The sequence below is a fragment of the Entelurus aequoreus genome, linkage group LG03 (assembly GCF_033978785.1).
Source record: "Entelurus aequoreus isolate RoL-2023_Sb linkage group LG03, RoL_Eaeq_v1.1, whole genome shotgun sequence".
Taxonomy (NCBI): Eukaryota; Metazoa; Chordata; class Actinopteri; order Syngnathiformes; family Syngnathidae; genus Entelurus; species Entelurus aequoreus.
Window position 1 is genome coordinate 22,626,915 of NC_084733.1, and position 14,445 is coordinate 22,641,359.

At 39.2% G+C, this 14,445-nt stretch overlaps 1 protein-coding gene across 1 annotated transcript in view; it reads right to left on the bottom strand.

The window, feature by feature from the left end:
- The window catches only part of pacrg (PARK2 co-regulated), a 506,322-nt gene that overhangs the window by 180,044 nt on the left and 311,833 nt on the right, over nucleotides 1–14,445 (bottom strand). The window contains exon 4 of the mRNA XM_062040439.1: nucleotides 11,079–11,228. Coding sequence (XP_061896423.1) covers nucleotides 11,079–11,228 — 150 coding nt within the window. The remainder of the gene's footprint in view (nucleotides 1–11,078; nucleotides 11,229–14,445) is intronic.

Sequence of the window (14,445 nt, forward strand, 5' to 3'; positions counted from 1 at the left end):
AAGATAAAAGAGGCCAACTGAAACAGATCACCCAATGTTTGTGCACGTGTGTGTGTGTGTGTGAGGCTGCGAGACCGTGTCAGTGATGAATAGGAGTTTAAGGACCTACACTTTCCAGATAAGCGCAGAAAAACCAACAGGGACGAGACAACAATGCCACCATATAGGCTGAATAAATATAGCATGTCCAAAAAAGGCCCCCAAGCCAACTACAACCTTTGTTGAGCGCGTACGATAAAGAGAAGAGGCTGAACGTGGAACACTCATGTTGTCAGTGAGTGTTTCTTTTAATAAATAACAACACAAATACTTGAACCCTGCCCTATTTTACGGAACATATTTTGTAGTCTTTTCTGCTCATATCAAAGTGCTTAGGTAGGACCTCAACTTAAAAGTATTTTGAGAGAGAGCTGTCTCTCGGCATTTACAAAACCCAAAACCAGTGAAGTTGGCAAGTTGTGTAAACCATAAATAAAAACAGAATACAATGATTTGCAAAACTTTTTCAACCTATATTCAATTGATTAGACTGCAAAGACAAGGTACTTAATGTTCGAACTGGAAAACGTTGTTATTTTTTGCAAATATTAGCTCATTTGGAATGTGATGCCTGCAACATGTTTCAAAAAAGCTGGCACAAGTGGCAAAAAAGACTGAGAAAGTTGTGGAATGCTCATCAAACACTTATTTGGAACATCCCACAAGTGAACAGGCTAATTGGGAACAGGTGGGTGCCATGATTGGCTATAAAAGCAACTTCCATGAAATGCTCAGTCATTCACAAGCAAGGATGGGGCGAGGGTCACCACTTTGTCAACAAATGCGTGAGCAAATTGTCCAACAGTTCAAGAACAAATTTTCTCAACAAGCTATTGCAAGGAATTTAGGGATTTCACCATCTACGGTCCGCACTATCATCAAAAAGGTTCAGAGAATCTGGAGAAATCACAGCACGTAAGCAATGATATTACGGACATTTGATCCCTCAGGCGGTACTGCATCAAAAAGCGACATCGGTGTGTAAAGGATATCACCACATGGGCTCAGGAACACTTCAGAAAACCACTGTCAGTAACTACAGTTGGTCGCTACATCTGTAAGTGAAAGTTAAAACTCTACTATGCAAAGCGAAAGCCATTTATCAACAACACCCAGAAACGCCGCCGGCTTCGCTGGGCCTGAGCTCTAAGATGGACTAATGCAAAGTGGAAAAGTGTTCTGTGGTCTGACGAGTCCACATTTCAAATTGTTTTCGGAAACTGGACGTCGTGTCCAAAGAGGAAAAGAACCATCCGGATTGTTATAGGCGCAAAGTTGAAAAGCCAGCATCTGTGATGGTATGGGGGTGTATTAGTGCCCGAGGCATGGGTAACTTACACATCTGTGAAGGCGCCATTAATGCTGAAAGGTACATACAGGTTTTGGAGAAACATATGTTGCCATCCAAGCAACGTTACCATGGACGCCCCTGCTTATTTCAGCAAGGCAATGCCAAACCACGTGTTACAACAGCGTGGCTTCATAGTAAAAGAGTACGGGTACTAGACTGGCCTGCCTGTATTCCAGACCTGTCCCCCATTGAAAATGTGTGGCGCATTATGAAGCCTAAAATACCACAATGGAGACCCCCGGACTGTTGAACAACTTAAAATGTACATCAAGCAAGAATGTGAAATAATTCCACCTGAAACGCTTAAAAAATTGGTCTCCTCAGTTCCTAATCGTGTCCTGAGTGTTGTTAAAAGGGAAGGCCATGTAACACAGTGGTAAAAATGCCCCTGTGCCAACTTTTTTGCAATGTGTTGCTGCCATTCAATTCCAAGTTAATGATTATTTGCAAAAAAAAAAGAAGTTTCACAGTTTGAACGTTAAGTATCTTGTCTTTGCAGTCTGTTCAATTGAATTTAAGTTGAAAAGGATTTGCAAATCATTGTATTCTGTTTTTATTTACGAATTACACAACATGACAACTTCACTGGTTTTGGGTTTTGTAGTAGCCTTCTGACCGCTATATGGTGTGGTCATTGTCAAATGAACCCCGTAAGATTTGCCCCAAAACATCTGGTCTTCCTCGCTATCATTAGCTTATAGCTAGATATTGACATAACTTTGTTTTTCCAACCACGGGAAGCAGAGCCGGCACAAGCCTCCATGGGGCCCTAAGCAAAAATAGATTTTGGGGCCCTCTATTTCTGCCAATAATATTGATTGTTGATCATTCACACATCTACTATAAAGTCATTGTGGCTCTGGCAGTGTTGTTTACATTAACCTACTGTTAGCCTGGCATGTCTTTACATACAATATGTCATTTATAAATACATGGTGGTGGCCCAGTTAAGAACATAAATAATACCAATGCAATAATAACACAAATAATACCAATGCGATAATAACACAAATAATACCAATGAATGAATGATGTTCAGGGTGCCACACATGGTTCCTAATTTCAAAATGTAAAACATTCAGCTACAAGTGATAAAGATTTGTATTTACAGTAAAAGTCTCATCTTGTTATTATTTAATGTTTACATTCTACAAAGAGAGCACAGTCCGAAGTTATAAATTCTTTGTGTGTTAAACTAACATACCCAGTGTGTTAAACATACACAACAATGATAGCATTTTTTTCTTCAACGTTCTTCCTTTCTTTTTTCTGCAGCTGTAGAATGTATCCTTTTTGCAGCAATTTGCCTTTACCTGCGCTTTGGATGCACAGTTACAGTGTGCAATGCACAACCACGGCAGTAGTGATGTAATCAGAGGTGTAGCCAGAAAAACACTTCAGGTGTTCCATTAAATTTTTTCAGGGGGGCCCCTGCCAAAAATTGATTCCTGCCACGTAAGCGCGCACGATTGCTATAGCTGCACTGCTGGGACTTCGTCTGTCCACAACTGATTACTACATGCAGGACACACACTTATATTATTGGTTATTGTAACAATGTTTTTGAAATGATTTCAGCCTTTCTCGTGTCTAAAAAATGAAAGAGTTGGCCATTTCTAAGGTATTAATGAGATTGTAAAGGACCGTTGATGTGCTAAAACCTCTTTCTTGCTTAAAAGCTACATATCATGTTTACTGTTATTTGTTCATACACATAATAAATATTAATTAAGTGTTTGGATGTATTCATTAAACCAGGGGTTTCCACAAAGACTATGCCCTTATGAGATGCACAGATGATATGTGTCAATATCAAAGTATTACTTTGAATCACTCTCTGGCCATCAAGAATACATTGATTTAATAAATACATTTAAAAACTATATTAATATTAATTATGTGCATGAACAAATAACAGTTAATAGTTTATGTAGCTTTTAAACAAGAAAGAGGTTTTAGCACATCAACAACGGATCAATAACAGTCGTTTACAATCACATTAATACCATCCAATTGCCCAACTCTTTAATTTTTCTGAAACATTAATAGATTAATTCAGGGTTGAAGGGTGAATATATATATATATATATATCGTTACAATAACCACAAATAAAAGTGTTTGTCAGATTGTACATGTAGTAATTAGTTGTGGACAGACAGTGAAGGTTTAGCGAGCAATGGGCGCTCATTTAACTTACAGTTGTGATGTCACGATCGATGGCTCGCCTGATGATGGCATCATAGGTGTACAAATCAAATGTGTCCTCTTCACTTTATCCCAGTTGTACACATAATCCGATGTGGAACATGTTAAAGCCACACATTTAGTTTTTGTTTTTTTGCGGGGACCACTGACTTCCTCATGGTAAATGGGTTATACTTGTATAGCGCTTTTCTACCTTCAAGGTACTCAAAGCGCTTTGAAAATTATTCACACACATTCACACACTGATGGCGGGAGCTGCCATGCAAGGCGCTAACCACGACCCATCAGGAGCAAGGGTGAAGTGTTTTGCTCCAGGACACAACGGATGTGACTAGGTTGGTAGAAGCTGGGGATCGAACCAGGAACGCTCAGGTTGCTGGCATGGCCACGCTCCCAACCGCGCCAAGCTGTCCCCTCATCTAAAGAGCAGAAGCATTTGATTGGTTGTCCTTTATAACTAACCCCCGTCCCTCTTTCAACGTACACGGTTGACAAGACAAAATTACAAATGATTGGATTATGTTTCTGTCAACCTTTTAGGCTCTTTTTTATACTTAACTAAATTGTCAGTTAATTGTATTATCGTCTTAGTCAATGTGCCTTTGTTTTGATTAAATATCGTCCTATTTTTTCCTGCTCCGATGTAAAAATAAATAAATAAAAAATACAAAAAATAAAATAAACAGCTTTCAGCCCAGGAAACAGCTTTTGAGTGACATGTATCCATGAAAATATGGAGAAGCTGCTGATAGTCTCAGATGGAGAAGCGGCACTTTAGAAGTCTCCCGAGTATAAATGACCAGTGTACAGAGCAACACTTCTCGTGTGAAGTGAAGTATATTTATATAGCTCTTTTCTCTAGTGACTCAAAGCGCTTTACATAGTGAAACCCAATATCTAAGTTACATTTAAACCAGTGTGGGTGGCACTGGAAGCAGGTGGATAAAGCGTCTTGCCCAAAGACACAACGGCAGTGACTAGGATGGCGAAAGCGGGAATCGAACCTGGAGCCCTCAAGTTGCTGGCACGGCCACTCTACCAACCGAGCTATACCTGCACCATGACGGAGGAGTCTGAGCCATACCAAAATATGAGAAATCTCCCAGGAAAATGGGTAAAAATAAGGGATTTTTATTTTCATCACAAATCGCTGTTAAAATAGTAAGGAAAAAAATAAATAATAATTAGTGTTGTCAAGTGATGATTATTTTAAATCAGAAAAATTGAATTTGGAATTTGGATAAATTATGATTAATTACATGTTATCACTTGCATGTATCATTTAATTAATTTTAAAGAAAACCCAAAAATGATATTTTATTGTCAGAATGTCATACTGAAACATTTGTGTTACTTGAATGGAATTATTGTAAATTAATGTCATGTATTTGCTCAAAACTTGCTAGCAGTTTAATATTATCAAGTACAGTTAGGGTGTATTTGGAAGTGAAATGTAACTGCATGATTTCTCTAAATACTTTATGTTCATAATTAATGCAATGATTTTCTGTGATTAATAGGGGTGTAACAGTATTGTAGATACCGCCGTATTTCGGTCTCAAAGTCTTCACAATAATGCCTTGATGGTATCTTGGTGTGTAGTTTTTTTCTGGCGCTTTAGCGTTGGCTGGATCTGAAAAAAAACTACATCTCCCAGAATCCTCTTTGCAGCGGGTGGCCGTAAAGGTAGGGGGGTGTAGAACGTCATAAGCAGGTTAGTTAAGTGTGTTCGTACTACGTACTAGATGAGAGGAACTGTTTGAGTCATGTTGCCAACAAACACACAAGCAAACCCCGGTGAAAACAAAACCTATCTGGTGGAGGTAAGAAAGTCTGCATTCTGCAGAGCAAAGCACATTACTTTCGGCTCGAGCGTTTCCAAGGCGACAGGGAAATCCAGGGAAATCACAAAAAACTCTTCACCACAGGAAATAGGAGTAAACCGAAAAGCTACTTGATACATCCGCAATCCATTAATTTATGTTTTACCGCTCGTTTCTCTCGATGCCGCGGGAAGGGGGGTTGCCACCTCATAAACCGTCACCTTGAAAACATATTTAAACCCAGCGAACCCAAACATATTTGTTAGGTATTTACGTTATTAAAAGTGAAATTGTTAGTTAACTTTTCTGAGAAACAGCATTTTCCAAACGGACATAAAAAACATGTCCCCTGTGGAGGACACTGCTTCTTTTAAATTAAAAAATGAAAATACTAATTGAACATTATAGTTTGTTTTACACTGGATGTTTACATGTCACTTTAAAGTCCTACTGAAACCCACTACTACCGACCACACAGTCTGATAGTTTATATATCAATGATGAAATCTTAACATTGCAACACATGCCAATACGGCCGGGTTAATTTATAAAGTGCAATTTTAAATTTCCCGCTAAACTTCCGGTTGAAAATGTCTATGTATGATGACGTATGTGCGTGACGTCAATCGTTGAACCGGAAGTATTGGTACTCCATTGAATCCAATACAAAAAGCTCTGTTTTTATCTCAAAATTCCATAGTATTCTGGACATCTGTGTTGGTGAATCTTTTGCAATTTGTTTAATGAACAAGGAAGACTGCAAAGAAGAAAGTTGTAGGTGGGATCGGTATATTAGCGGCGGGCTACAGCAACACAACCAGGAGGACTTTGAGATGGATAGCAGACGCGCTAGCCGGCGACCTCACCTTGAGTTCCTCCGTCTCCGGGCCGCCGACCGCATCTATGATCGGGTGAAGTCCTTCGTCGCGCCGTCGATCGCTGGAACGCAGGTGAGCACGGGTGTTGATGAGCAGATGAGGGCTGGCGTAGGTGGATAGATAATGTTTTTAGCATAGCTCTGTGAGGTCCTGTTGCTAAGTTAGCTTCAATGGCGTCGTTAGCAACAGCATTGTTAAGCTTCGCCAGCCTGGAAAGCATTAACCGTGTATTTACATGTCCATGGTTTAATAGTATTGTTGATTTTCTGTCTATCATTCCAGTCAGGGGTTTATTTATTTTGTTTCTATCTGCATTTAAGCCCGATGTGCTATCACTTTAGCTCCGTAGCTAAAGAGCTTCGTCGATGTATTGTCGTGGAGATAAAAGTCACTGTGAATGTCCATTTCGCGTTCTCGACTCTTATTTTCAAGAGGATATAGTATCCGAGGTGGTTTAAAATACAAATCCGTGATCCACAATAGAAAAAGGAGAAAGTGTGAAATCCAATGAGCCCTTGTACCTAAGTTACGGTCAGAGCGAAAAAAGATACGTCCTGCACTACACTCTAGTCCTTCATTCTCACGTTCCTCATCCACAAATCTTTCATCCTCGCTCAAATTAATGGGGTAATCGTCACTTTCTCGATCCAAATCGTTCTCGCTGCATTGTAAAAAATGGGGAAATGTGAGGAGCCTTTCAACCTGTGACGTCACGCTACTTCCGGTACTGGCAAGGCTTTTTTTAATCAGCGACCAAAAGTTGCGAACTTTATCGTCGATGTTCTCTACTAAATCCTTCCAGCAAAAATATGGCAATATAGCGAAATGATCAAGTATGACACATAGAATGGATCTGCTATCCCCGTTTAAATAAAAACATTTCATTTCAGTAGGCCTTTAAACACACTCAACTGTAAGTTTTTTGAAGATTTGCTTGAAACAGTGGATGTCCCCAAACTATTCTTTGCACTTAAAATACATGTTTGTACTAATAAATATAATTAGAACATTGGAGCATTATGTTTGTGTTCAATTACAATAAGTGTGTTTATCCTAAACATTCCTGCCACTTCGTTTCACACACTATAACATTTTTAACAAGTCTAGTTTTTTGGGACATATACCACAATAATATTGTACATTGGCCTTAATACCGCAACAATATTGAACCGTGAGATCTTGATACCGTTACATCCCTAGTAATTAATCACATGAGTTAACTTTTTAAATTTGATAGCCCTAATTTTTACTGTTGTTTTTTGTTTGATTTTATTTCGACAACAACAAACCTTGAGCTGCTGGCCGCACTTTTTGACACCCCTAGGCTTAAGTTATGATTACATTTCTAAAAACACAGTCTGCACCAACAACCTATTTTACTTCAAATCGATTTAGTCACACTTGCCCTCCCCATTCCCCGACCTCCTTAAATAGGTCAGTGTCAGCAGAGGTCGCCTTTATCGTTATCTCAGATGTGCTGTTTTGCGTACCTCTGCTTTACCCCCGTCTCCCTTCCCCCGGCGTGACGTGAGGCAGATGAGTACCTTCCTCCTCTGAGCTCGTGGTTAGAATTTTCTGGCTGAGCGAGCACATCTCTCCTTCATAAGAAACGTTGTTGCATTTCATTAAGGCAGAGATTCATCACAGCAAGCAAACAAGAGAAGCATGCAAATCACACCGGAGGAATTCCTGCGCCGCCGTCGACGCATAAGCACACAGTCGACAAACCAGAAAAAGTCTGCGAGAGCTGATGCAGGAGACAACGGGGCTCATGGAGGACACGCCGACAACGTGATTGCTCATTATTGTACTCCTCAAACTGATGCATGAGTGTGTCAGTGGCTTTTTTAAATTTTTTTTTTTAGATCTGTTCCTTCTTTGGAGGCCAGGACCCAGAGACTGAGTCAGTGGGGTCTGTTTTGCTTATCGGAGGACACTTGAGAGTCTGTTTTTGGAGAAGGCTTAAGGTCCAGCTCTGACAGTGGAAAAATAGCTGCGATAAGGCTCGTACACAGGCCAATTTAAGGGGTCGCAACCTTGTCTTCCAGCGAGAGCGACACAGTCGGAGTGTGTAAACGTGGCCTAGGGGGAGCTGTCCCACGATGTGACGCTGGTGATATCGGACTGCAGCTCTGACCCTACAGCAGTGGCTGTCAGCGTATAGATTCATAGCCTCAACAACTGAGGAGAAATGGGAAAGGGGTCAGGGCAGGACACCGTAAAAAGGGACAGAGTGCGATTGTACGTCCTGGTGTGTGCTTGTATGAAGGAATCCAGGCGGGTAGATGGTGGGCATTGTACGCTGCAAGGAGCCACACACACACACACTCACACACACACATACGCACGCACACACAACGCCTTAGCCATTCCTTTGACATTGAAGCCAACAGCTGCAGACGGGAACACAACAGATGCATTCATGACAAACACTGGACAGTGGACCTGTTGTGGCTCCCCAGATAAGAGGACTGCCACGCAAGTTCTGGGAGTCCGAGTGTGTGGGCGACGAAAAGGGATTAGTTAAGTCCACCAATGCGAAACAATGGCAACACTTGTTTTATGGAGACAGTCGACTGAGCGTGGGATGAAGCCGGGGGATTTATAAATGATATTAGATTATAGATGGATTTCCACGGATTATTTAATTTGCATGTAAATAAAGCAGAAGACCGAACCTAGCATTCATTCAAATCAACTTTACATTTCAACTTATTTCAACCCTGAAATTCATTCATTCAATTATCAAAGCTGCCAAACTTTCATTCATCTCACCTTAAACACCCTCAACACGTTGCATCCCTTCCCTTTTCATTCACGTATTCCTAAACCCTCAAAATCCATCAGGTCATTAAACAAATTAATTAGATTCTTCCGTATGTCTTGCATGTATGGGAAAATTGACAAACATTTTTATTTAAAGCATTTATTCACCCTGCAATAGTATAATTTATGCATCCACCCATTCATTGAGCCAACAAACCAAAAAACAAACTTCCCAATGTTCCGGCCTAGAGTTGATTCATCCCTCCACTAAACTGAAAAACCTGTCATTTATCCATCATTGATCTTACTGACCAAATGTTACTACGTATTCTCACTTCAACCCTAAATTTTATTCATTTATTGATCAAACTGACCAATATCCAACATTCAACCCTCAAATGCTTTCATTAAAACGACAAACCTTTCATCCATCTGCTCTCCAATCAGCCATTCATCCATTGAACCAAGCAAACTTTTAACCATCCACCCTTGACCTCATCATCCATCCACCACCTTCCGCTATTCTTCCTTTAACCCCAAATGTATTTATTCATCCATCAATCAAAATCACCAATAACGTTCAAATGCATTCAGCAAACCGACCAGCCTTTGATCCGTCTGTCCTCTAATCATCCAGCCGTCCATTGAACTAACCAAAATTGTATTCATCCACCTTTTGACCATCCAATCCATCCACCAACTTTAGTATTCTCCCTTCAGCCCTAAATGCATTCATCTATCAATCAAACTGACCAGTATCCGACATTTAACCCTCATATCGTCCATCCATCGAACTGACCAATATTTAATTTATCCGGTCTTTGACTGTTCAGTCCATTAGTCTATCTTCCGAGGGACCACAATAATTCACCCGTTGAAATTATCCATCCTTTTGCCAACTTTAGCTATTCTCCCTTCAACACTAAATGTATTCATTCATTGATCAAATTGACCAAACTCTATCCAATGTTTGATTCTCAAATGTAGTGATCAAAACGAAAAACAACTTTTCATCCATCCGCCCTCAAATCATCCATCCATTGAACTGACTAAATTTCATTCATCCACCCTTTAACCGTCCAATCCATCTATCTTTTGAGAGACCAACCTATCAATCATTCACCCTTCAACCCTGAATTAATCCATCAACAGGCTCAGCAACGCTTGGTAACTTTTAGGCACCACTAACACTCCTAACCACTTTGACCTTTTTCAGCAGATTAAGTTATGTGTTCTGCCAACCGAACGGCCTACTCTCTAGGCCCAGAGAGCAGTCGATATCAAGGATGCCTGCCAGGTGAGAGGTTTAATTGATGCACAGGCGAAGCAGGAGGCCGTAGGAGAAGGCGGTCACTGTAACTACTGGGGCCGAGTTCAACTATTCCTGGTGGGGTTGACTTGGCAACTGCTGAGCCTGCGCCGTGGCAGAGACACTCACGCTTCAGAATGGTTAGGGGATTGATTTGACAGCTAATTTAGCGAGAGGATTTGCATAAAGCCTTGTGCTAATAAGGCAGGCTTTTCTTCAGCTGTCCTTTGTCTTTCAATGCTATCTTTGCTCCCTTTTTTTCCGAAGGCCTCAACCAATAGTAACAGATTATGTACGTGAATTAACGAGACAAGAGATTCAAATTGGATATTGATTAAGAGACTAAGAGGCCTTGTGTTTTCGCCTGTTAAAGCCTACGTTTAAATGATTGATTCACTATGGCAGAGTTGTACAATACCAGAACAGAGACCTGCCGACCTGATATCAACCAGCAAGAGCAAATACAACAAGTTGGACTGAGAGGCCAATACATTAAATGGCAGGCAAACAAGAGGCAATTCAACCAAAGGCAACACCTAACGTGCGCAGAGTTCTGTACAAATATTTTCATAGCTCTATTCTTGGCAATTCACCAACATAAAAGCAACCCTAAACGTCCACCTTGCTACAAAAAAAATTATACAAAAAAAGCACACATCGCCACAGAAACCAGAGCACTTATTTACTGGACAGGTTGGGAACTCACTGTTCATGTTCTTGAAGATGTTGAGGATGGGCAGGATCTGTCGGTAATAGGGCACCAGGGTCTCTCCGACTGTGTTGCTGGACATCACCAGATGCTGCAGGACCTTCAGGGTGGTGCAGATTACCTGGCGGTTCCTCGTGTTCAGGGCGTCTAAAATATCAGGAACTAAGATCAAAAACCAAAACACCTACAAGGGAATACACGCAACATTTAAAAAAAAAAATAGTGCAAATTCTGAGTTGACCGCTGTCATCTGTTAGTATATCACACTAAGACCACATCATACCCACCAGAATATAGTTTTAGCACTAATCAAATAACTTAAACTTTGTATGAAAGGATATAAAACATTTCACGGTTATTGTGATCAAAATTATCACGGTTATCATTATTATCGCGGCATTGGTGAATTTACTCAAGAAGTACTTACATACACACTGAAATCATTTGACTAAAGTATTTTCTTTAAATAACTAAAATAAATGCACAGATGGTTAGAAAACCCACTATATTGTTTTGTGTTTCTTATGCTTCACTTATGTGTTTTAGTCATAGAATTTTAAATGTTTTAATGGCTAAGCTTTGTTTTAAATATGGGTTTGTACTGTACCACTTTAAGATTTTTTTAAATGAAAAGTGCGTAACAAATAAAATCTATTGTCATTATTTATTATTTTTGGGAGCGCTGTGGCTTCCTACTTTGTATAGCGGTCCTTGAACACACCGTTAACACACCTGTGACTCGTATAGTATTGATCACTCTTTCTAAGAGAGCACAGGTTATAGGTTCAATGTGTGCGATTGAATAACTTAGTTGACATACAGTAATGTGTTTATATACATTTGGATTAAGGTATGTCATTTTGTAAAGGGGAAAGACGTTAATGTCTCTTCTTTTCATGTTAGCATTTAAGCGCCATTCAGTCTGAGTTTATCAAAGCTCAGTTATCAATCACAGTGTTTCAGTATGTTTTATGTTAAAAAGTAACACTAAACATTGGGAGTTTTATCGCGGTTATAACTAAAACTCTGCACGTTTCCTATTGCTTCGTCTTTTTATTAGCTTAGCATTTATTCCTAAAGAAAGACTCCAGCATCACTTGTTGTCATAGCTAAAATTCAGATTTTTTGTGTGTTCTACTTGAGAAGCATAAGTACACTTAAATTACGAAAGGAAAATGTTTGCAAAAAAAATAAGAATTCCTCATGCAGGCACATGTGGATTTGGCTTCAGAATATTTTATGAAAAACTTTCACACAGAAATCCACAAAAATTGCCTGATACATTCCTTTACAATATACAGTATCTTAAATGAACTATAGCTGGGTTGCATATGACATTATATCCGTTTTTCTTCTTTGCAACTTAATTCACACGATTATCAAGCAGCTTGAGCGCAGCATTAAAACAAGTGAGAGTGACCGCGTGGGGCCATTGGTCCCTTGCTCCCTGGGCACCGCACCTGCTGTTTTGGGTTGAGCTCTCTGGGAGGCTGGGGCCGTACTTTGGTTCCCACACATACTGGGAAACAAATATATTGTACATACAAACACACGTACACAGACACAATGATTCATACATGTATACATACATACATACATTCATTCATACATACATGCATATACACACACATAGATACATTTGTGCCCACATACATAGGTACCGTATTTTTCGGACTATAAGTCGCAGTTTTTTTCATAGTTTGGCCGGGGGTGTGACTTATACTCAGGAGCGACTTATGTGTGAAATTATTAACACATTACCTTAAAATATCAAATAATATTATTTATCTCATTCACGTAAGAGACTAGACGTATAAGATTTCATGGGATTTAGCGATTAGGAGTGACAGATTGTTTGGTAAACGTAGAGCATGTTCTATATGTTATAGTTATTTGAATGACTCTTACCATAATATGTTACGTTAACATACCAGGCACGTTCTCAGTTGGTTATTTATGCGTCATATAACGTACACTTATTCAGCCTGTTGTTCACTATTCTTTATTTATTTTAAATTGTCTTTCAAATGTCTGTTCTTGGTGTTGGGTTTTATCAAATACATTTCCCCCAAAAATGTGACTTATACTACAGTGCGACTTATATAAGTTTTTTTCCTTCTTTATTGTGCATTTTCGGCCGGTGCGACTTATACTCCGGAGCGACTTATACTCCGAAAAATACGGTACAAACGCTCACACATACATAAACAAATACAGCACAGACATACACGCTCACACATACATACACAAATACAGTACAGACATACACACTCACGGTACATACATCCACATGCACATTCACTGTACAAACATACATATACACATTCTGTACATATACAAGCACATATGCATACATACACTCATGTATATAATCACGTTTCATCAAACATATATTAACGTTGTCCCCCCCAGGGGAAACTGGGTAAAACACAGCAGACTGATAAAGCTTAACCTGTATTTACTATAACAATCTACAAGGTTAATATAGTTTGCTTCTATTTCTTTCCATCAATTAACCGGTTTCTTTTGTAATTCAAGTTATTATTACATATATGTATTGTTGCATTTGAAACAATTGTATGGTTAATAATAGAGGTAATTATCATTATTAATATTCATTATCAATAGTGCTATTTTTATTGGTATTGTTATTGCTCCATTTGTAGTGAAATAATGTTTATTGTTATTTCTATGTGATTTGCTTCACTAACTGCTTCTTTGCTATAATTGTTTATATCATATTTGTACACATCGTATTTGCTGATGTTGTTCTGCTGTTTTTGTCTCTATGTCTTATCCCCCTCTTGTCCCCGGAATTCACCCCTCTGTATTCCTGTTTTTTTTTCTTATTTCTATCCCCTCCTGCTCCGGTTTGGCTGCGCCAAACAATATAAATCCATTTAATAAAGTCAAATACAAATAAGGCAACAAAAGAAGTATTCCACATTTCTCTTTTGTAAAGTTAATCTGTACACCATATATGGGCATCTACATCAACAATATGATTTGCTTGAGTGGCTGGACAGGAGGAGAAAAAAACAAACAAACACAAAAAAACAAGTGAGAGTGAGTGTAGAGTTTCAGCAGAAAATGCCGTATTTCTGTTCTGTTCTTGGGTGTTTCAATTGTTCAAATAGAGAGATAAGTAAGAGCTTTCATAGAGTCCTGAAAAAAGTGTCTCATGAAGGTAAAAAAGTCAGGGAGAAAACAAAAGTTTGGAAAGTATTTGTTTGAACATTTGATTTGTTTGAGAAACTTTCTGTGATGCAATCGAGTTTATTCTCTACTATATTAGTAGTGTTTGGTAGCAGAACTAAACGTAAAAAAAGGACAATAGATCACATTAGTTTGTGTTCTTTTGTGG